This window comes from Chiloscyllium plagiosum, chromosome 43 (genome assembly GCF_004010195.1).
Source record: "Chiloscyllium plagiosum isolate BGI_BamShark_2017 chromosome 43, ASM401019v2, whole genome shotgun sequence".
NCBI lineage: Eukaryota > Metazoa > Chordata > Chondrichthyes > Orectolobiformes > Hemiscylliidae > Chiloscyllium > Chiloscyllium plagiosum.
In genome coordinates, this window is record NC_057752.1 from 13115748 (window position 1) to 13139591 (window position 23844).

General features: G+C 46.1%; 1 protein-coding gene across 4 annotated transcripts in view; it reads left to right on the forward strand.

The window, feature by feature from the left end:
• Positions 1 to 23844, forward strand: part of LOC122543389 (rho guanine nucleotide exchange factor 25-like) — a 351958-nt gene that overhangs the window by 315143 nt on the left and 12971 nt on the right. For 3 of the 4 annotated variants that reach the window (XM_043682070.1, XM_043682071.1, XM_043682074.1), the window contains 5 exons: positions 8057 to 8146; positions 8687 to 8779; positions 14737 to 14787; positions 18637 to 18714; positions 19714 to 19905. In XM_043682070.1, coding sequence (XP_043538005.1) covers positions 8057 to 8146; positions 8687 to 8779; positions 14737 to 14787; positions 18637 to 18714; positions 19714 to 19905 — 504 coding nt within the window. The remainder of the gene's footprint in view (positions 1 to 8056; positions 8147 to 8686; positions 8780 to 14736; positions 14788 to 18636; positions 18715 to 19713; positions 19906 to 23844) is intronic. The other variant, XM_043682072.1, reaches the window with a different exon arrangement.

Sequence of the window (23844 nt, forward strand, 5' to 3'; positions counted from 1 at the left end):
TGATCTCTGTATCTAAGGAGGGATCTACTTGTATCGAAGGTGGGACAGGGACCACATTCTGATCTCTGTATCTAAGGAGGGATCTACTTTTATTGGGGTGGGTCAGGGGCCACATTCTTATCTCTGTATCTAAAGAGGGATCTACTTGTATCAGAGGTGGTGTAGCAAAGATTCATTCAATTGATCCTCGATATAAGAAGCGATGGTGAGAGTCTGAGTAAACTGGGTTGATGGTCTGTGCGGTGGAGCAGAATGAGCAGGGATCTCATTGAGGCAGGCTTGATTCTGAAGGGCTTCGACGGAGTCAGTACTGAGAAGTTGCCCCCGGCTGGAGAATCAAGAACACACAGGGATGAGGGGGGTGGGAACTAGTCTCAAGGTAAGGGGACGATCATTTTGGGCTGAGTTCAGGAGACATTTCTTCCTTCAGAAGGTTTTGAGTTTTCACACATCTCTACCTCAGAGGGTTGTAGATGCTCCATCACTCACAGTTAAAGCCAAGAAAGACAGAATTTTGATCTCCCAGTAGCTCAAAGGAGCAGGCGGGAAAGTGGAGTTGGTCAGCCATGATCGTATCGAATGACAGATCAAGTCTGAGGGGCATAATGGTCTCTTATTCCTATTTCTGGGGTTCAGAAACTGCCGAATCCTTTTGGTAGTGATCCCAGTGTAGGGCACAATCACATTTGATTGGTCAGGAATGCTGTGATCCATTTGTTTTTAAGTTCCATGATCATCTCAGTGTCAACCATGGCTCAGTTGGTAGGCACTTATGGCTTTGAGTCAGAAGATGGAGTCCCATTCCAGTAACACATACAAAGTCTGAGCTGATTCTTCCAGTGCTTAGGAAAGATGTTCTGTCAGGCATGCAAACCTGAACTAAGACCGTATCTGCCTTCTCAGGTCAGCAAACAAAATCTCATGCAATTATTTTGTTGAAGCACAGTGATTTTCCTCCTGCTTACTGGTTAACACTTGACCAACATCACTTAAAAAAGCAGACTTGAGTTTATAGGTGATAGATTAGGGAGGAGATAGCCTAGTGGTATTATTACTGTACTGTTAAATCCATCACCTCACACCTCCCAGGTAATGTCCTGGGAAACCAGGTTTGAATCCTACCACGGCAGGCAGTGGAATTTGAATTCACTAAAAATCTGGCATTGAGAGTCTAATGATGACCATGAATCCAATGTCGATTGTTGGAAAACCCCATCTGGTTCACTACTGTCCTTTCGGGAAGGAAACTGCCATCCTTACCTGGTCTGGCCCACAAGTAACTCCAGTCCCACAGCAATGAGGTTAACTCTTAATTGCTCTCAGGAATGGGCAATGAATGCTGGCTTAGCCAGTAACATCCTCATCCCATGAATGAATTTTTTAAAATCTTGCTTATGGAGACTGGCAGAGCCCTTTTGAGAATATAACAGAGCATGGTTTTGTGCAGGGGAGGTCGTGCCTCACTCGATTGAGTTTTTTGAGGAGGTGACGAAGATGATTGATGAGGAAAAAGCGGTTGTCTACATGGTCTTCAGTAAAGCCTATGGCAAGGTCCCTCATAGCAGACTGATCCAAAAAGTGAAGTCACATGGTATCGGGGGGGTGAGCTGGCAATATGGGTACAGAACTGGCTTAGTCATAGGAGACAGGGTAGCGGTGGAAGGATGCTTTTCGTAATGGAGGGCTGTGACTAGTGGTGTTCCACAGGGGTCAGTGCTGGTCGTGGTCTACACAAATGATTTAGAAGAAAACAGAGCTGGTCTAATTAGTAAGTTTGCGGACAATACAAAGATTGGTGGAGTTGCGGATAGTGAGGAGGATTGTCAGAGGATACAGCAGGATATAGATCAGGTGGAGGCATGGACTGAAAAATGGCAGATGGAGTTTAATCCAGACAGGTGTGAGGTGATGGATTTTGGAAAGTCATGTACAAGTGGAAATTATACAGTGAAAGGCAGAATCCTTCGGAGTATGAGATGCAGAGGAATCTGGGTGTCCAGGTCCACAGATCACTGAAGGTCACAGCGCAGGGAGATAAGGGAGTAAAAAAGGCCTATGGCATGCTCCCCTTCATTGGAAGGGGCATTGAGTATAAGGATAGACAAGTTCTGCTGCATCTTTATAGAACTTTAATTAGGCCACAGTTGGAATATTGTGTCCAGTTCTGGTCACCACACAACCAGAAGGATGTGGATGCTCTGGAGAGGGTACAGAAACGGTTTACAAAGATATTGCTTGGTAGGGGGGAGTTTTAGCTAGGAAGAAAGGTTGGATAGACTGGAACGCAGGAGCTTGAGGGGGCGACCTAATAGAAGTTTATAAGGTTGTGAAAGGCATGGATAGAATGGGCAAGTGCGTAACTTTGCAGTATGGTCAGTGCCCCTAGTTTGCCAACCCAATTCTGCTCCTCCCACCCGAGGTAGAAACAGAGACAGAATGCCCAATTAAAATAGGTAAAATTATATTCTAGACCCCCCCCTCTCCACAATGGATATCCAGCAGCTGAGACTGTATACTGAGATGGCTCCTCAAGGTGATGGTGGCCTTCTCTGTCCCTTCCCTGCAATGCCAGGCAGCAGCTCCTTCCGTGTTCAAGGGCCTCCATATGCCTTCCCCAATTTCAAGAGCCCAGGCACCATCCTTAATTAGACAACAAGCGTGACTTACGACCACTAATTGGCCAAATGAGGGAAAGTCGGATGTTGGTGCCCCGACCCAAAACCCCAGCCATGACATTCAAATAAATGATGGTAAGAAGAGTTAGAATCATTTCATCCAAAAGAAAGGACTGGGTATACAGGTGGAGAACTTGATGATAGGCTTCCTATTGACCTGTGCTCAATGGCACCTCCCTCCGGAACCCTGAGGTCAATTACTGTTGTTCGGGAGGGTTTTGGGGAGTGGGTGGCAAATATGACTGAATGTGTCTAGGGGATGTGTGCCCATCTTCCATTGTGTTTCCCATCTAGCTCAGAATATAGGAGTTGGGAGATCATGTTGTGGCTGTATAGGACATTAGTTAGGCCCCTTTTGGAATACTGTGTTCAATTCTGGACTCCCTACTATAGGGAGGATGTTGTGAAACTTGAAAGGGTTCAGGAAAGAGTCACAAGGATGTTGCCAGGATTGGAGGGTTTGAGCTACAGGGAGAGGCTGAATAGGCTGGGGCTGTTTTCCCTGGAGCGTCAGAGGCTGAGGGATGACCTTATAGAGGTTTATAAAATCATGAGGGGCATGGATAGGATAAATAGACAAGATCTTTTCTCCAGGGTAGGGGACTCCAAGACTAGAGGGCATAGGTTTAGGGTGAGAGGGGAAAGATATAAAAGAGACCTAAGGGGCAACTCTTTCACGCAGAGGGGGGTACGTGTATGGAATGAGCTGCCAGAGGAAGTGGTGGAGGCTGGTACAATTACAGCATTTAAAAGGCATCTGGATGGGTATATGAATAGGAAGAGATGTGGGCCAAATAGTGGCAATGGGACTAGATGAATTTAGGATATCTGGTCGGCATAAATAATTTGGATTGAAGGGTCTGTTTCCATGCTGTGCATCCCGATGACTCTGCAAGTCAACTTCAAATGCTTCTGCCCCTTCGCTGAATTGCCATGGAAACACATGAGCTGTGACACAACTTCCTACTTGAACCGGAGCATCCATCATTTGAAAGGTCGTCCCAAGAGATCCGAATGGGAAACAATTACATCTGCTGGAGTGCTGAACTTCAACCAGGGGGCGGGGAGTAGTTCCAGTCCTGTCCTCCCTCTGAGGTCTCCCTGAGCGGTACTGCAGGTCTGCCTGTGGCCAGGAGATGATATGTTTTCGGCAGCCAAGAATGTTGTCATCAAGCCCCCTGACCAACGGCTGGGACTGGGACCTCCAGCATCAGCAGCTCACATTCCATAGCCTTTGTAAATTAATAAACCACCATCAACTGGTCACAGCGCCAGGGACCGGGTTCGATTCCAGCCTCAGGTGACTGTCTGTATGGAGTTTGCACATTCTCCCCATGTCTGCGTGGGTTTCCTCCGGGTGCTGCAGTTTCCTCCCACAGTCCAAAGATGTGTAGGTTAGATAGATTGGCCATGCTAAATTGTCCCGTAGTGTGCAGGCTAGGGTGGATTGGCCGTGCTAAATTGTCCCATACTGTCCAGGGATGTGCAGTTTAGGGTGGATTGGCCATGCTAAATTGTCCCATAGTGTCCAGGGATGTGCAGGTTAGGGTGGATTGGCCATGCTAAATTGTCCCATAGTGTCCAGGGATGTGCAGGTTAGGGTGGATTGGCCATGCTAAATTGTCCCATAGTGTCCAGGGATGTGCAGGTTAGGGTGGATTGGCCATGCTAAATTGTCCCATAGTGTCCAGGGATGTGCAGGTTAGGGTGGATTGGCCATGCTAAATTGTCCCATAGTGTCCAGGGATGTGCAGGTTAGGGTGGATTGGCCATGCTAAATTGTCCTGCTACATTGTCCCATAGTGCCCAGGGATGTGCAGGTTAGGGTTGATTGGCCATGCTAAATTGTCCCATAGTGGCCAGGGATGTACAGGTTAGGGTGGATTGGCCATGCTAAATTGTCCCATAGTGTCCAGTGATGTGCAGGTTAGGGTGGATTGGCCATGCTAAATTGTCCCATAGTGCCCAAGGATGAGCAGGTTATGATGGATTGGTCATGCTAAGTTGTCCCATAGTGATAAGGATAGGGTAGGAGATTGGGTCTAGGTGGGATGCTCTTTGGACGGTCAGTGTGAACTCGATGGGCCAAATGGCCTGCTTCCACACTATAAGGATTCCATAATGATTCTATGAGTCGTCAGAGGCCAACGTACTGTATGCGTCGAATTACAGTAACATAAGAAACAGGTGCAGGAGGAGGCCATTCAGACCATCAAGCCTTGCAGAAATATCTATCATTAGTAATGAGTTGGAAAATGTGACCTATGACTGAACAGGCTGGGGCTGTTTTCCCTGGAGCGTTGGAGGCTGAGAAGTGACCTTATAGAGGTTTACAAAATCATGAGGGACATGGATAGGGTAAATAGACAAGGTATTTTTCCCTGGGGTCAGGGAGTCCAGAACTAGAGGACATAGGTTTAGGGTGAGAGGGGAAAGATATAAAAGGGACCTAAGGGGCAACTTTTTCACGCAGAGGGTGGTGGGTGTATGGAATGAGCTGCCAGAGGAAGTGGTGGGGGCTGGTACAATTACAGCATTTAAAAGGTTTCTTGATTGGTACATGAATAGGAAGGGTTGAGAGGGATATGCGGCCAAATGCTGGCAAATGGGACGAGATTAGGTTAGGATATCTGGTCAGCATGGACAGGTTGGACCGAAGGGTCTGTTTCTGTGCTGTACATCTCGACTCTTATGACTCCATTTATGAATACGGGTCAGGTGACTGGAGAGTGGCTGATGTTGTGCCTTTGTTTAGGAAGTGATGTAAGGAGAAGTTTGATAATGATAGACCTGTGAGTCTGACTTTGGGGGTGGGTAAGTTGTAGGTGGCGATTCTAAAAGATAGGATTTACATGCATTTGGAGAGGCAAGGAATGATTAGGCGTAGTCAGCATGGTGTTGTGCGAGGGAAATTGTGTCTCACAAAACTTGATGTTAGGAGACAGAGGGTGGTGGTGGAGGATGTTTCTCAGACTGGAGACCTGTGACCAGCGGTGTTCCACAGGGATCGGTGCTGAGTCCACTGTTCTTTGTCAGTTATATAAATGATTTGGATGTCAATATAGAAGGCATGGTCAGTATGTTTGCTGACAATACCAATATTGGTGGTGCAGTGGACAGTGAAGAAGGTTATCTAAGATTACAAAGAGATCTTGATCAGCTGGGTCAATGGGCTGAGGAGTGACGGATGGAGTTTAATTTGGATAAATGTGAGGTATTGCATTTTGGTAAAACAAACAAGGGTAGGACTTATACAGTTAAGAGTAGGGTAGTGTTGTAGAACAGAGAGACCTGGGGTTCAGGAACATCATCCTTTGAAGTTTGTATCACATATAGACAGGGGGTTAAGAAGGTGTGTAGCACACTGGCCTTCATTGCTCAGTCCTTTGAGTGTAGGAGTTGGGACGTCATGTTGTGGTTGTCCAGGACATTGGTGAGGCCTCTTCTGGAGAACTGTGCCCAGTTCTGGTCGCTCTGTTACAGGAAGGATATTATTAAGCTGGAGAGGGTTCATAAGATATTTACCAGAATGTTGCCGGGTATGGAGGGACTGAGTTAAGGGGAGAGGTTGGATTGGCTGGGGCATTTTTCATTGGAGGTTGAGAAGGTTGAGGGGTGACCTTATAGGAGTTGATAAAATCATGAGGGGCATGGATAATGTGAATGACAGGTATCTTTTCCCTAGTTGGGGGGATTTCAAGACTAGGGGACACATTTTTAAACTGAGAGGAGGAAGATTTAACTTCCTAAGGAAGTGGTGGATGTGGATACAGTACATGAAATGGAAAGGTTTGGAGGGAGATGGGCCAGGAGCAGGCAGGTGCGAATAGTTTAGTTTGGGATTATGGTTGGTATGGACTGGTTGGACTGAAGGGTCTGTTTCCTTGCTGTATGAACTCTGTAAGGCAGCAACACCATTCAAATGGACAATGGCTGATTTTCTTACCTCAAGTCCATTTGCTTGCACTATCTCTTGATACCTTTACTCTATCAATCTCTGTCTTGAATATACGCGATGACTGAGCCTCCCCAGCCTTCTGGGGTGGAGAGTTCTAAAGATTCACCACCTTCTGGGTGAAGAAATGTCTCCTCACCTCAGTCTGAAAAAGCTGCCACTTATTCTGAGCCTACGTCCCCTGGTTCTAGACCGTCCACAGCTGGGTGGAGGACTGCATCTTCTCTGTCAAGGCCTGTCAGAATTTTGGGAGTGTCAATGAGTTCACTGAACTAAACCACAGAGAATACACCTCGCTGTCTCCTCACAGAACATCCCAGGGGTCAGACTAATGACCCTTCATTGCACTTTGTCTTTTGCAGGTATCAGCTAGGTCACTTATGTGAGGAGATGGCATTCCGATACAGACTGGCCATGATCCCATTGAGCAGAGGAACAGATTTAAGGGACTGAATGGTGTCTCTGTGCCCCTGTTATTCCTATGCAGCTTAAACATCAAACATCTTGCAGTTAGCCTGTGTGAGAGTCAGGGACAGTTGCTTCATCCACCTTGGTACAGTTCTTTTAATAGAACCCATTTAAAATAAATCAATTGATATCTCTCTGGAAATAACCTACAGCAGAGTGGCATTAAGCATTGGCAGTCTCAAAGCTTTGGCCTTCCAGGATGTGCACTTGTGTTTTAAAAAAAAAATACAATGAGAAGTGTTTAAGTTGTCATCTTCTGGCACCAATATTAATTTTTTAAATTAAGACAAAGTCCACCTTTTGTTCAGTTCACAGCTCTTGGGTTCACAAGGTTGAGGGACCACAGACATCAACGATTCTTCAGTCTTGGTTATTTATCTTTTGTATTCATCACAAAGTGCAGGAAACCCTGCCATTCCTTTGCCCCCTCGTCTCTGTTTTTCTTTAAAAACAATTTCCTCGAGTCAGAATGTCTCTTGTGCCCCCTGTTGTGGCACAATAAGTTCCCGTCTCCTGCATTCATCACAGGCTACCAGGCCTGGTATACCATCGGTTGATGCTGAGGGGGAAACACTCCAGCAGCTTATGATCAAAGGACACAGCCTCAAATGCTCCAAACTGCCTCTCTCCGTCCTCCCATTGAACCGGTGATATCAGTGGCAGTGGCACACTCAGCAGTGTTATTCATGCGCCAGTTGCCCCTCATGAAGCCAGGGGGCTTTGGCATTAGCTTGGCAAAGTGGCCCGCACAACTTGCTACAGCTACGTTGCCGTTGGCTCCTCAGATAGTGTGTGCTTTGATACAGACGCGAGCTTAGTGGCTGGAGAAAGAGCATTTCAGGGACAGACAGCAGTGAAGATGCTCAGTGTGTGTTATAAGAGGACGGTGTGGGGCCTGTATGGTGTGTTCTTGTCTGCCGTTAATTCTCAAGTAGAATGAACATGTATTATTTTCCAGGAAAGACGGTTACACATGTACGTGGTTTATTGCCAGAATAAACCTAAATCAGAGCATATCGTCTCCGAGTACATCGACACCTACTTTGAAGTGAGTGCCCTTTCATTTCGGTTTGACATTGCACGCACAGTGCTTGGATTAAATTCAACAGTAACATGCCCTCGAGCATCTCTTCATAAATAGGGAGACCAGATGGCAAGGTGGTTTGCTCGTCACCTTTTCATCTCTGGAGGGGTGGCTCTGAGTCCTTTGCAGGCTCCATTTTCACTGCCAATTGTAAAGATTTGACAAAAATTGTGGGTGCAAGTCTGGGGCAATTAATCTGACAGCAACCGGTTCAAAATAAACCATCCCTTATGGGCTGTAAGGAGGACTGATATGGGAAATGGGTTTAAACTTAAAGCAGAGTAGGTTGAGGGAGCTTTAGTTTCTGGGTGACTAGCTATCACTCCCCGTATTGACACACTACACTGATCTGAGTGTGAAATTCATGTGAAAAGGCATCAAGTCAGCAGTTTCATGCAGAGAATATGGTGCGCCATTGTGTGGTAATTTTGGTGGGTAATGATACTTAGGGAGACCTAAGGCCGATCGGCCTGCCAAAGTAACGTTTTGTCCTTGTTTTTTCAGGAGCTGAAGCAGCAACTAGGCCACAGGCTTCAGCTGAATGACTTACTTATCAAACCCGTTCAGAGAATCATGAAGTACCAGCTTCTATTGAAGGTGGGGAGCAGTCTGTTCATGCCCGGGCCTACTGACAAATAAACAGTGCTTTGTGAGGGGATGTTTGTCGTGGTTTACATTAAAGTCCTTCTGCCATTCCTTAGCTGATCTGTGTATTTTGTCCAAATGCCTTTTACCACCTATCCAAAGTAGCAACTCCATTGATCCCAGCAACAAAGATGTGGTACTAAGGATAATTATTGGTCAGAATGCATTTGGAGTTGTGTGTGGTTTGCAGCAGCTTTAGTTAATTCTGTTCTTATGTAACCTTATATCTGCCTGAATTAACTTTGGTTCTCCTCTGCTAGTGCCCATTTTTCTCAACTACTAGAAGTGCCACCCCTGCAAGACAGTCCTGCCACAATTTTCCTCATCTACTGAAGCAGGGAGGCGCTACTTGCTGTGCCCAGGGGCTGCCCAGATCGCTAAATCTGTATAAACGTTGGGCTGTGTCTGATTTCTTGTGAGTTGCGACTGGCACTCTGCAGCGCGCAATTTTACTCTTTGGACCTTGGGAGTTTGAATGCGCTAAAGCGGCCGCACAATTGAGCACATGGCTGCAGTAATGCCACTGGGCTGTTTACAGAAATGTTAACGAGCTGAAAAGAGCGACACTTTCCCAAAGGCGTCACACAGCGCACATGCTTGTGGTTTCCGTTGCTGATTGGCCTCGCAGAATGACCCAGAGGGCCCTGCATTCTCCTTCGGCCCCTTAAATGCAAACCCCACTGCTTGTGGCAAATAAAACTTGCGGCTTGTGTTAGAAGCCATCCCAGCAGAGCTGTTTGCACCGAGCTCAATTCATCTTGTCGTACAAACTCCTGCAGCTCCACAACTCTCCTGGAGACTCCTGGACGCAACTGTGAACAGTGCAGGTGGTCAAGTGTGTGTGTGTGTGTGTGCGTTTGGGATGCTCTCCTGGAACACTTTGAGAGGGGTTGATGGGGTGAGGGAGGGAAACTGTTTGACTGGGTGAGACGATTGAAAGTCTACAGGTCACATGACAAATTCTCCAGGAAGATATGCACACACAGTTCGTAACCCGACTCCAGCAAGTGAGGGATCTGTATGTGTCCGTCATGAGAGCCATTGCATGTGAATTTGTAGACTTTTTGCAATGTGAAAGAAAATGTCATTCATTTGTGCCTTTGAGATAAGGGATACCTTCTGAACCTTCATTTTCCAGATTCAAGCATGTTCTTTTTCTGTCATAGAACAGTTGAGTATTGCTGTATTTGAACAGAAGAAGTGATGTAAAATGAAATACCATTTTGTCGTGCTTTTACTGAGGCATCTTCAAATGTACCATATCGAAGCAAGCCTTAGGCCCTTCTGGTCTATCTGGTTCGACACAAGGGTCCCCCGCCTCTAATTCATCTCAACTTATCAGTATTATCCTGCCAATTCACCCAGCCTCTAACACAAGTTGGCCATTTGAGCCTCTCAAGGCTGTTCCACCATTCAAAGAGATCAGCGTGAGGCTAATCTGTGACCTAACTCCACAGAACAGCTTTTTCCCATATCCCTTAACACCTTATGGTTGACAAAAATCTGCCAATCTCTCAGTTGGTCTAGCTTGAATTACCACTTGGGGAAGAGAGTTCAAACCTTCTGCTAGCCTTTGAGCAAAGGATTTCAGTAGGAGCAGGAATAGGCCTGGCAGCACTTAAGCCTGCTCTGCCATTCAACACAACCTAAACCTCAATGTCACAATGATTCTTAACTCTTCCTATAGTTCAACAGTTAGACTTTGTCTATCTCATACTTGATTCATTGACCCAGGGCTATCTACAGTGGAGAACGGGCAACTCTTTATTCCCCTCAGTTCTTGGTTTTGCTACAAGGAGAGGCATCTTCTCAGCATCTACCCCGTCTAACCTCCTGCCCTCCCTCCCCACTCCCCCCAGTACCTTATATGTTTCAATAGGATCACCTCTCATTCTTTGAAACTCCCATAAGTATCAGCTCAATCTTTCCTCAAAACAAAGCCTTTCATCCAAAAAGTCAGTCAAGAGAGCCTACTCTGACCTACCTCCAATGCAAATCTGCATCTCAAAACTAGGAGACTGCAACTATATGCAATAGGTGCGGTCTCACCAATGTCCCATACATTGGAGCAACATTTCCCTACTTATATATTCCAACCCCTATTAAACAAAGGACAGCATTCTATTTATCTTCTCAATCAATTGCTGTACTTGTATGCTGACTTTTTTATGTATTAATATACCCTGATCCCTCTGTATCACAGCATTCTGCAGTCTCTCTCCAGTTAAACGATATTTTGCTTCTCGATGTTTCCTATAAAAGTAGATAATCTCAGATATCTCCACAAAATATTCAATTTTCAAAGGTGTTGCGCACTCACTTAACCTCCTCATATCCTTTTACAGACTCTTTGTTTCCTCCTCACAACTACCTGTCTTTGAATCAGCAAATTTGGCTACCATGTACTCTGTCTTATTATCCACGTCATTAATTTGGATGCAAGTGGTTAAGGCCCCAGCACAAATCCCTACAGCACTCCCTTCTTCACAGATGTTCCAATTATCCTGACTCTCTGTTTCTGGTCAGTTAGCCAGTCTCTATCTACACCAGTATCTTAGCTCCAGCACCATGGGCTCTTATCTTTATGCAGGAACTTGTTTTTTTATATGGCACCTTATTGAATGCCTTTTCGCAATCCAACTGATTCCCCTTTATCCACCCTAATTGTCACATCGTCAAAGGACTCTGTTTGTCAAATACAATTATCCTCTCATAAAACCATGTTGGGTCTCCCTGATTGTGTTATGGTTTTCAAAGTGACATGCTCTTACCCCCTTAATAATGGATTCTGGCATTTTCCCAATGACTGATGTTAGTCTAATTGACTTTGTATCCCTCCTATCTTGAATAGGAGTATAACTTTGGCAGTTTTCCAATCCATTGGGATCTTTCCTGAACCTCGGGAACTGTCAAAGATTAAACCCAATATATCCACTTGTTTTAAGACTATCAGGACAGGGGACTTGTCAGCTATTAGGTTTTTCGCAAGTGATAAAGATAGTTTAAATTCCTCTTTTCCCTGATTTTCAGTTAGTTTTAGGATGCTTTTAGTGTCTTCTACCATGAAGACAAATACAAGATACTTGTTCAAAATCTCTGTCATCTTGTGTCCCCTGCTATTAATCCCCAAAGCTTCATCTTCTAAGGGGAACAATGATTACTTTAGCTACTCTTTTACTTTTTCTATACTTGTAGAAATGCTTACTGTTTGGTTACATTTTCCTTGCTAGTTTAGTCTCATCATCTAACTTCCCCCCGCTTTTGTTTTGTTTTATTTGCTTTTCTGTTGTTCAAGATGTTCCCAATCTTTGAGACTACAACTGGTCTTTGCCCCTTCTTTCAATTTCATCCCGTCCTCAACTTCCTTAGTTCACCAGGGATGGTTAATCTTCCTCATAGAGCCTTTCTTTCTCAAAAGAATATATCTGAATTGAGATGTTATGAAATATTGCCTGAAATGTCTGCCACCACGTCTCTGCCATCTTAGCTTTTACTCTTTATTTCTCTATTCCACTTCAGCCAATTGTGTCTCCGTCTTGCTGTAACTACCTTTATTTCAGTACAAGGCACTAGTTTCAGACCCAGGTTTCTCACCCTCAAACTGAATGTGAAATTCTATCACACTGTGATGCCCCTTCTCTGGAGGATCCTTTACTCTGACATCATTTATTAATCCTGTTTCATGGCACTTTACCAGAGTAGCACATTCCTGGTTGGTTTCACAACATATTGTTTTAAGGAACTCTTCCCAAATAAACTCACCCTCAAAGCTACCTTTGCTAATTTGATATATCCAATTGATACGAAAATTAACATTGCCGATTCCTTTTGTACAAGTGCCCATTATTGTATGAAGAAATGGTTCTAATTTTTTGACTCTGCTTTCTAGTCCTAGACACCCCAACCAACAGAAGTAGTTTTACTCCATTAATCCCATCTGTAGGCCTTTGTGTGATGAAAATTTGGATCAATTCACCCCTTAACTTCCTAAATTCTAGAGAATGCCTCTTTTTGTGTCATCTCCCCCTGGACTTTCACCCTTAAAATGCACTGGTAGCATTTTGAAATGAATAAGATCAGCAGATTGCCAACTGGTCCCAGACATTGTCCTCCATTAACAGCCTTTGCCCAGTTTCTCTGGGGTTTTGCTGAGAGGTTTCTACCAAAGTTGCAACAATGAGAAACTCCAACACTATCACTGCAGGCCAACACTGCTGTTAGCTCATACTTAATGTTTCCGTAGCCCATTACAGAGGAACCTCGATTATCCGAATGAGATGGGCAGGCACTATTTCATTCAGGTAATTGATTATTCGGTTAATTAGATTACTAATCTAATTCGGTTAATGATTCATTGCCTCTCCTCTGGGGCCTGTAGTTTTCTGGAGTTGCCTATTTCCTCTCTCTGCCTGCCTTGCTCCCTCTCTCTGTCTCAGGGTTTGTTTCTGAGCAGACACACACTTGTGTGTAAGGGAGCTGCAGCATTACTGAAGCCTCTAGCACCTCCCACCCCATCAGTTTAATGGGATTGACAGAGTGAGCACTTGCTAAATCTGCTCCGTGTTCAGGTGACTAGGCAGCAGCATACCACGCAGGAGCCCCTGCCCCCCACTGTCTGCCTCTACCCCCGTCCGCACCCCTACCCCACATCCGACCCGGCCTACTCATCCCTATGCTCCCCCACCCCCGGCAGCACCACCAACCATCACCCACCCCCCCACTCCTCCCCCGGGCAGCCGGACTGGACACCAACAGTTAGACTGCTGCTGCCTTTGAGGGGTGAGTCTCTAAATAGCACACGTGCATGCGCACACACACACACACACACAAACATACACACACACACACAAGCACACAACTTTTTACTGCAGCTTTTTGACAGGTTCCACCTCTGCCCTGTTGGAGAGATTATTTGGGGAAGGGGGGGTTTAGGGTACATCCGTGTGTACAACTCCTGGGAAAGTGTGGGAAGAGAGAGAGAGAAAGGGCGGGAGGTCAGTCATTTGGAGACAGTGCCTGGGCTTCCATCGATGTCCAGGACTGTTCTCGGGAGCATTTCAGTAAGCCGGGTTCATCTTTAATCATTGTAAACAAAAGACGCAAACAGTGTTGAAACACCTCTTTGATGTAATGTTTCTGTCAGGACTTTGAGATCTTCGGGTAATCCAAAATTCGAATAATTGAGATTCCTCTGTGTTGGACTGTTGCTAGCTCCCAGAACAACCCTTCCCAGTATGGGCTACCCAGCATCTTGTGAACTGACCTATAACTGGAAACTTGCGATTGAATTGACTCCCCTGTTGCAAACTTCAGCACAGCTAGGCAACATCACCAAAATAGATAGGCTCCACACTAATGGGGACATGAGCCCTTGGCATTCCCTGATGCTTACTGTGTGTGGTACACTCTCTTATCTCAGTTTTGCCAAGTTTTTTTTTCATATGAACCAGTTCCCCTTCCATGCATCCCAGCTACTGCCCAGTCTCCTCACTCAGATATTTTTGTGTACCTTTGGAACAGGTCAGACTTGAACCTGGGCTGTCTAGTCAAGAGGCAGGGACACTACCACTCGCCATTCTGCCCCCCCTCAGTCAGTGCTATTCTGTTTTTGGAGGTTGGAGTAGGCCTGGGTGATTTAGTGCAAGGTCACTAATTGGCCTTTCAGCAAGATTAACTTCACAGAATCCCCATTACCATTCTTACTATTAGAGAGAAATTTGGGGTCTTGAACTAAGCATGGGTAAATTGTTGGCTCCTGCTCACACCAGAATTTCCTCTATCCCTAACGAGTCTGCTCTGTCTGTTCGATTGGCATGCGAATGTAATCACTCCATTGTTCGATAGTATTTATCTTGCTCACACAGATTTTGCAACCCGTGCGTTATCTGTTTTCTCTCTTTGCTCCCCAGGATTTCTTGAAGTATTCGAAGAAAGCTGAGCAGGACACCACTCTGTTAGAGGTACGGCAATCACCAAACTTACAAGGGGATATTTCTGGGCCCTGTTGTTCTATCATTGTCCAGCCTTCTATCCTGACCCCTGTGCAAATCTCAGTTCCTGTCAAGCTCTGCTGCATCCCAGTCCCAATCTCAAATTCCCCTCCCCCATGCCCATTGAGCTACCATGGCAATGCCTTGATTACAGAATTCTCCTGCCTGTTTTCAACTCCCTCATGCCTCTATTTCTATAATCAGCCCCAGAGCCCAGATGGCACAGTGGCTGAGTGGTTAGCACTGCTGCTTCACAGTGCCAGGGAGCTGGGTTCAGTTCCACCCTCGTGCAACTGTCCGTGTGGGGTTTGTGTGTTCTCCCCGTGTCTGTGTGGGTTTCCTCTCACAGTCCAAAGATGTGTAGGTTAGGTGGATTGACCATGCTAAATTACCCATAGTGTGCAGACTAGGTGGGTTAGCCATGGTAAATGCGGGGTTATAGGGATAGTGTGGGATGCTCTTTGGAGGGTCAGTGCAAACGTGATGGGCCCAATAGCCTCTGTCAGTACTATAGGGATTCTATGATTTCAACCCACTGAGATAACCTCTAATTTTGGCCTCTGGAGCATCCTCTGATTTCCATTGCTTCACTTTGGTCACCAAACCTCTCGCACTCTTCTTCCTTTTTTAAAACCAAGCTTTCGGTCAACTCTCTGTTTGTGGTTCCACATCAAGTTTGTTGAGGTAAGACCATAAGGAATAGGACCAGGAGTAGGCTATTCAGCCCCTGGAGCCTACCCTCCCCTCCACACACCCCCCCCCCACCATTCCATAGAAGCATAGCTGATCCAACATCCCTCACATTCAGTATCCTGCCCTTTCCCCTTAACCGTTGGATTCCATGACTGATCACGATTCTATTTGTCTCAGCCTTAAATATACACAAGGGCTCTGCCCCCACAGCTCTCTGCAGTAAGGAGCTCCAAAGATTCTCAACCCCTCAGAGAAGAAATTCCTCCTCATCACCATCTTAAATTGGTGCCCCTTTATTCTGAGATCATGCCCTCTGGTCCCAGATGCCCTGGGATGATTTTCTTTGGTAAAGGCAGTAGATATTTGCACATTGTCGTGACTCTTGCTGTTTTTACTGTTTTTTTGGAGAGACTCAGCACAGAAGCAGAGAACTGTAGGCCAGGTTACTTGTTGGATTATATCAATTTATTTTTCTCCATATGAGTAGCAGCTCTCCCAAGAATAAGTTGCATCCATAAACGACTTTTCAGACAATTAATGACGCTGGTGTACTTTACAGGAAGATGATGTTGGGCACTAAGCTGAACTAAACATAGGATTTAGGAGTGGGCCACTCAGCCTCTCAAGCCTGTTCCAATAAGGTCATGGCTGCTGTTTGTGGTCACAGCACCACATTCATATCCTGTTTTAAACAATATTTGCTAGCTCATGTTATCTTTCCTCTGACATAACGCTCCACCATCACGTCCTCTTTACTGCAGATTACCTCCCAGTTTAGTAACTCGTACAATTCGATGACTTGAGATGAAAAGGTAAATGAGTCATTTCCATTTTGTGTTGCACCTCCCATGACCTCAGACCCAATAAGGTACTGCTGAAGTGTCAGCAATCTGCAAGGTCCCACAAGGAGCAATGAGATTGTGACCAGGCCATCTGCTTTGTCCTGTCATTTGATAGATTGTTGTTGGCCTGGACACTGGTGGAGAACACTCCTACTCTTCAGTGGGAATCTTCACCCGAGACAAACAGACATCACATCATTTCACTTTTGTGGGATGCAGGCATCACTGGCAAGGCCAGTGTTTGTTGGCCTTTGAACTGAGAGGCTCACTTGGACATTTCAGAGGGCGGTTAAGAGTCAACCACAATGCAATGGGTCTGGAGTCATGGATAGGCCAGACCGGGTACATAGAATGTAGCCCTTCAGCCCACGATGTTGTGCCAAACATGACACCAAATTAAACGAATCCCTTCTGCCTGCCCTTGGTCCATATCCCTCCATTCCTTGCATTTTCATGCGCTTATTTTAAAGATTCTTAAATGCCCCTATCGTATCTGCCTTCACCACCACCCTGGAAGCATGTTCCACACTCGTACCACTTTCTGTGTTAAAAAACTTGTCCCTCACATCTGCTTTGAGCTTTCCCCCCTCACCTTAAATGTATTAGACATCTCAACTCTGGGAAAAAGATTCTGAATGTCAACCCTATCTCTGCACCTCATTGTTGTATAGATTTCAATCGAGTCTCCCCCTCAGCCTCTGCCATTCCAGAGGAAACATCCTGAGTTTTTCTAGCCTCTCCTTATAGCTCATAAGGGCGGCAGATTTCCCTCCCTAAACGGCACGAATGAAGCAGGATTTTTGTTTATATAATCACTGATAGTTTTGTGGTCACTGTTACAGAGACGTTCACTTCCAGAGTTTAATAACTAAATTAGGGGAGGTGATAGCCTAGTGGCATTTTCACTAGCCCATTAATCGAGAAACTTAGCTAATGTTCCCAGGACTCAGGTTCAAATCCTGCCATGGCAGATGGGAAGAGTTTGAATTCACTTAAAAGAAAATGTGGGATTAAGAATCTCATGATGACCATGAATCATTGCCAATTGTTGGAAAACCCCATCTGGTTCACTAATGCCTTTTAGCGAAGGAAAATGCTATCCTTACCTGATCTGGCCTACATGTGACTCCAGACCCACAGCAATGAGAGTGACTCTTCACTGCCTCTGGGCAATTAGGGATGGGCAGTAAACAAGGCCTAGCCAGTGACACCCACATCCCATGAATGAATAAAAGAAAGTATAAATTCCACCAGCTATCGTAGTGGGAATTGAACCCATGTCCTCACAGCGTCAGCCTGGGCCTTTTCATTATTGATACAGCACCATCTCCCTATTATCTCATCTCTGACAACAAACATTCCTTCAGCTCTGCCCTGAGCTGTTAGCTGTGGCATTTCCCCAGATGACCACTCCTGGCACCTTGTGGGATTTGCCATCTCTGTTGGTGTGTGGTACTGGGTGAGGGTTTTTGAGGTGATTCGCTCCTGCAAACCCTCCTTTGTCCTTGCTTTGTGTTGGGCCTATCTGGTGCTAAGAGTTCGAGTATACACCATTGAAGAGTATCTCCAGAAGAGGCTGTTCTTAGATAACAAGGAGGTTTATTGGAATAAGGACAACTACATTTGGTCAGGTAGGATTCCTGAGACCTTAGGGAACTGGTACAGACAGATCTGCTCCCTCTGAAAACTAGAATAGAAATCTTTGTCTTCATTCACAGACTGTGTGTGACATGAGCAGATTGAGTGGAGCCAATATGACATGAACATTAGCCCTTCAAAGCTTCTGCCTGATACAAGATTGTCTTTATTAAGAGTTTAGACCTTTGGAGTGGGATTTGAACTCACAAGCCTGTGACAGTTGACTGTTTCCACTGAGCCAAGGCTGACAGATGGAAGCATTGTACTTGTGCGTTGAAGGTTTGGAGCTGTGAAGGTGATTTTTACAATCCCACTGATTTTGTCATCCATTGCCACTTATGTACGATCCATTGTGACACAGCCCACCTAGACGCAGGAAACAGGAAATCAAAGAGTGCAGGAGCAGAAACAAACTAGATAGCAGCAGCATTGCAGTGTAACTGAAAACATCAGCAAGTCACACACAAGCCTGAGTCAAGAGCTGGAAAATGGGACTGGAATTGTTCGGTATTTGTTTTCCACAGGTTCCAAACTTCCATGACTCTGACAAGCATACCCCCATGAATTGAAATGGCAGAAATTATCGGTATTGAGGAAAGAATGCACTTTGTATATATTGAGATTGTGTGATATTTTCCCTTTGTAGCAAGCTGTGGAGGTGATGTGCTTCGTGCCTAGACGATGTAATGATATGATGAACGTAGGACGCTTACAGGGCTTTGAGGTAAGTTTTGATTTCACTTCCGTTCCTTGTTAGGAGGACCTGGCTACCAAGGCATTGTTGGACAAAGCTAGTTAACAAGAGAATTTTTTTGTCAGAACTCCCTGGACATCCTTTCTTAGATCGAGGAATGAAATGAACCTCAAAGCTTGAATGATGACATGTCATTTTCGTATCAACACATGATTCAATACAATAATGCAGTGTGCTTTTATGTCCATAAGCTTCAACCCTTCCTCTTATCTCTCCACAAGAAAAGGGGACATAGAATCAGGACTGCTCCTAGGAGGTAGACACCCCCAGTGTCTTTGAGAAGAGGAAAGAGTCAGGAAATTAAATAATAAACCAGTGCCCAACTTCCCACTAATGCCAATTTTCTGAAACTTGGGAAGAAGCGATTACTAATTTCTCATTGAAAGTCTCTCTTGGTGTATACCCTTTAAATTCATGGGCGTACATTTGGACTTTGGGCATGGGAGGATATTAAATGTTATCGAATTAACTGCCTGTTACTCATCACACCTGGCTGACCTCTTCTAAACCCATGACCCCTTCCATCCAGTAGAACAAGGGCACCAGATACATGGGAACACCACCACCTGCCAGTTCCCCTCTAAGCCCCTCACCATCCTGACTTGGAAATATATTGCTGTTCCTTCAGTGTTGCTGGGTCAAAACCCTGGAATTCCCACCCTCAGGGCATTGTGGGTCAACCTACAGCACACGGACTGCAGCGGTTCAAGATGGCAGCTCACCCCCATCTTCTCAAGGGGGGTAACTAGGGACAGGCAATAAATGCTGGCCCAAATTCCATGAAAGAGTACAAAAATCTAAAACTCAGGAGAGATGCTTAACTGATAGTTTTACCCAATTGGCCAAGTCAAAACGACCCTGGAAGGAGTTAGATCCAGGTTTGTCGTGATTGGAATTTCCTCCTCTCTCCTTCCACCTAATATTGAATTAACTGTGGGTTGATCTGCCCTTTCTTCCTCCCTCCTCCAGGGAAAAATAACAGCTCAGGGAAAACTTCTTCAGCAGGACACCTTCCACGTGATCGAACAGGATGCTGGCTTCCTATCGCGCAGTAAAGAGCGGCGAGTTTTCCTCTTTGAACAAATAGTAATCTTCAGTGAGCCACTGGATAAGAAGAAGGGCTTTTCACTGCCAGGTTATCTCTTCAAGAACAGTATTAAGGTAATGGTGGGATGCAACAGGTTTTCCCGTCCCAGCTTGGGATACAATGCCCATTTGTTTCCACTGCTGCAGCCAACAGCTCCAGCTTCTTGGTGAACGCACTGAAGGCCATTAAGCCAGGCCGTTCACCTTGGTTCCCCCATGCCCTGAATTTATTCATGAGCCACGTGATGGTACTTCCAAGTCTCACTTGAGGATTTTATCATATAACTCAGACGGACACTTCAGACTGTGACCGAGGGAGTGCCGGAATGTCGGAGGGTCAGTACTGAGGGAGTGCCGCACTGTTGGAGGGTCAGTGCTGAGGGAGTGCCACACTGTCAGAGGGTCAGTATTGAGGGATTGCCGCACTTTCAGGGGGTCAGTACTGAGGGATTGCCGCACTGTCGGAGTGTCAGTGATGAGGGAGTGCCGCGTTGTCGGAGGGTCAGTACTGAGGAATGTCACACTGTCGGAGGATCAGTGCTGAGGGACCGCCGCACTGTCAGAGGGTCAGTGCTGAGGGAGTGCCGCTCTGTCAGAGGATCAGTGCAGAGGGCATGCCACACTGTCGGAGGATCAGTGCTGAGGAAGTGCTGCACTGTCGGAGACTCAGTGCTGAGGGAGTACCGCACTATCAGAGGTTCAGTACTGAGGGAGTGCTGCACTGGCGGAGATTCAGTGCTGAGGGAGTGCCGCACGGTCGGAGGGTCAGTACTGAGGGAATGCTGCACTGTCGGAGGGTCAATACTGAGGGAGTAAGTACTGTTGGAGGGTCAGTGCTGAGGGATTGCCGCACTGTCAGAGGGTCAGTACTGAGGGAATGTCACACTGTCGGAGGGTCAGTGCTGAGGGAATGTTGCACTGTCGGAGGGTCAGTACTGAGGGAATGTCGCACTGTCGGAGGGTCAGTACTGAGGAATGTCACACTGTCGGAGGGTCAGTGCTGAGGGACCGCCGCACTGTCAGAGGGTCAGTACTGAGGGAATGTCACTGTCGGAGGGTCAGTACTGAGGGAATGTCGCACTGTCGGAGGGTCAGTGCTGAGGGAGTGCCGAACTGTCAGAGGGTCAGTACTGAGGGAATGTCGCACTGTCAGAAGGTCAGTGCTGAGGGAATGTCGCACTGTCGGAGGGTCAGTACTGAGGAAATGTCGCACTGTCGGAGGGTCAGTGCTGAGGGAGTGCCGCACTGTCGGAGGGTCAGTGCTGAGGGTGTCACGCAATGAGGCACGTTGGAGGATTTATCTGTAAAAATAAATAATTATTCAGAACCATTGACTCAAATAAGTAAGAATACCTTAACATACTGAACCCAGTATCTTTATGTGCCCTAAATATGGTGTCACCTGTATCTTTCTGGCTTGTAAGGAACTTTATTCTCAAATTGTATTAGTTTTTCCGTCATAACTCAATCTGTTTCCTGAATTATAAGAGCCAGGTTGTGATTAAAAGGAAAACGCAGACCGACATGGAAAGCTGTTGTTGAGTGTCCCTTTGTGTCAGCGAGTTGAGGGCACGGTGCATGAAGGTTATTCCATGTTGATGTTGATAGTTGGCAGTGTGATGGAGAGGGTCACACAGATAGACTGTGTCAGATCCTTATGGGATGACCCTGGGTCAGGCTCTCTCATCACCAATCCTTCCCATTTTAAAATGTCCATGGAATAAAGTACATTTTACTTTACTAAAGTAAAATTTTACTTTACTAAAGTACATTTTACTAAAGTCTGGGCGGCACGGTGGCACAGTGGTTAGCACTGCTGCCTCACAGCGCCAGAGACCCGGGTTCAATTTCAGCCTCAGGTGACTGTCTGTGTGGAGTTTGCACGTTCTCCCCGTGTCTGCGTGGGTTTCCGCCGGGTGCTCTGGTTTCCTCCCACAGTCCAAAGATGTGCAGGTCAGGTGAATTGGCCATGCTAAATTGCCCGTAGTGTTAGGTAAGGAGTAAATGTAGGGGAATGGGTGGGTTGCGCTTCGGCGGGTCGGTGTGGACTTGTTGGGCCAAAGGGCCTGTTTCCACACTGTAATGTAATCTAATCTAATCTAATCTAATTTTATCTATTGTGACTTGGAGACAGTCAGGACTGCAGATGCTGGAAGCCAGAGTCAGCAAATGTGAAGCTGGAAAAGCTGGCCAGACAGCATCTGAGCAGCAGGAAAGTCCATGTGTTGGGCCGAAACCCTTGACTTTTCTGCTCCTCAGATGTTGTCTAATCTGCTGTGTTTTTCCAGCTTCACATCTATTGATTTTATTTGTTGTCTTTCATTCACGCTTTCTCAAAAAGCATTAAAACTTACTTCAGAACACTTGAACTAAGGACATCCAAAAAGGACAGTCTGCTCAGGAGGTGGGTCGGCTTGACAGGAGGGTAAAGAGTTGCACTGCCCTTACACACCACCTAGTGGCTAGCTTCATGGTAGCATGAACCAGAGACTGAGCAATGAGGAGCTGAGGTACCTTCCTCACTAGCGAACAATGTTTAATGCATTGCAGGAAAAGAATAATTTGCATTCACCATGCTGTCAGTAGATGAAACAAAATGGATCACAAATACCTAACAGCACCCCTTTAGCTGTGCTGTTGCTAGGTGACAGAATCTGTGAGAGAAGTTAATTTTAATTAGCATTTGCATCGTCAAGAAAAATCAGTTTACTTTGCTTTGAAGCAGAGGACCTTCTGCAGGTTTTTGTTGAACCATGTATTTATCTTTCTGTTTTCAACCCTCCTTCCAATATTCTTACTCCACCTGGAGCTCTCCCTCTGGTCTCTGATCTGCCCTCTTTTCCTCAGGTGCGACCCTAATCTTGTCATCGAAGGGAATAAGGGGAAAGGGGGCAATTGTCACCTGGAGTGCCAGCCTCTACCTGGCAAAGGTTGAGTGCCACCTCTCAGACACTCCCTTCCATGTCGCCTTAAACAGCAAGCTGCTATTTCCAGGACTGTCACTGGCCTCTGGAGATTTCCCTTATACAGCTCCCTACCTCGTAGAGCCCCCAACCCCACACAGACTTCTCCTACCACCTTCCCAAAATCCACACACAGGCCTGCCCTGGTACATCCATCCTGCTCCACTGAACTTATTTCTTCCCATCTTGACTGTTTCCTTTTCTGGTACAGTCTCTTCCCAGCTCCATCTGTAATTCTTCCAAACCTCTCCATCACCACTTGCTGTTCCCCAGCCCTAACCATCTCCTCTTTGTTGTGTTATTTCCAACAGTCAGTATACCTTGAGGAGACATACACATGATATTATCACTGTTTAAAAAAATGTGACCCAAGGGTATAAAGATCTCAAACTCCATCTTAACCCAGCACCACCTGAAGCATAACATGTTACTGGATGCATGTTGTAATAGAGGCATAGAGATGTACAGCATGGAAACAGACCCTTCGGTCCAACCCATCCATGCCGACCAGATATCCAACCCAATCTATCCCCACCTGCCAGCACCCGGCCAATATCCCTCCAAACCCTTCCTATTCGTATAACCATCCAAATGCCTCTTAAATGTTGCAATTGTACCAGCCTCCACCACTTCCTCTGGCAGCTCACCATCCATGCCGACCAGATATCCAACCCAATCTAGTCCCACCTGCCAGCACCCGGCCAATATCCCTCCAAACCCTTCCTATTCGTATAACCATCCAAATGCCTCTTAAATGTTGCAATTGTACCAGCCTCCACCACTTCCTCTGGCAGCTCACTCCATACCCGTACCACCCTCTGTGTGAAAAAGTTGCCCCCTAGGTCTCTTTTATATCTTTCCCCTCTCACCCTAAACCTATGTCCTCTAGTTCTGGACTCCCCCATCCCAGGGAAAAGACTTTGTCTATTTACCCTATCCATGCCCCTCATAATTTTATAAACAAGGTCACCCCTCAGCTTCCGACGATCCAGGGAAAACAGCCCCAGCCTGTTCAGCCTCTCCCTGTAGCTCAACTCCTCCAACCCTGGCA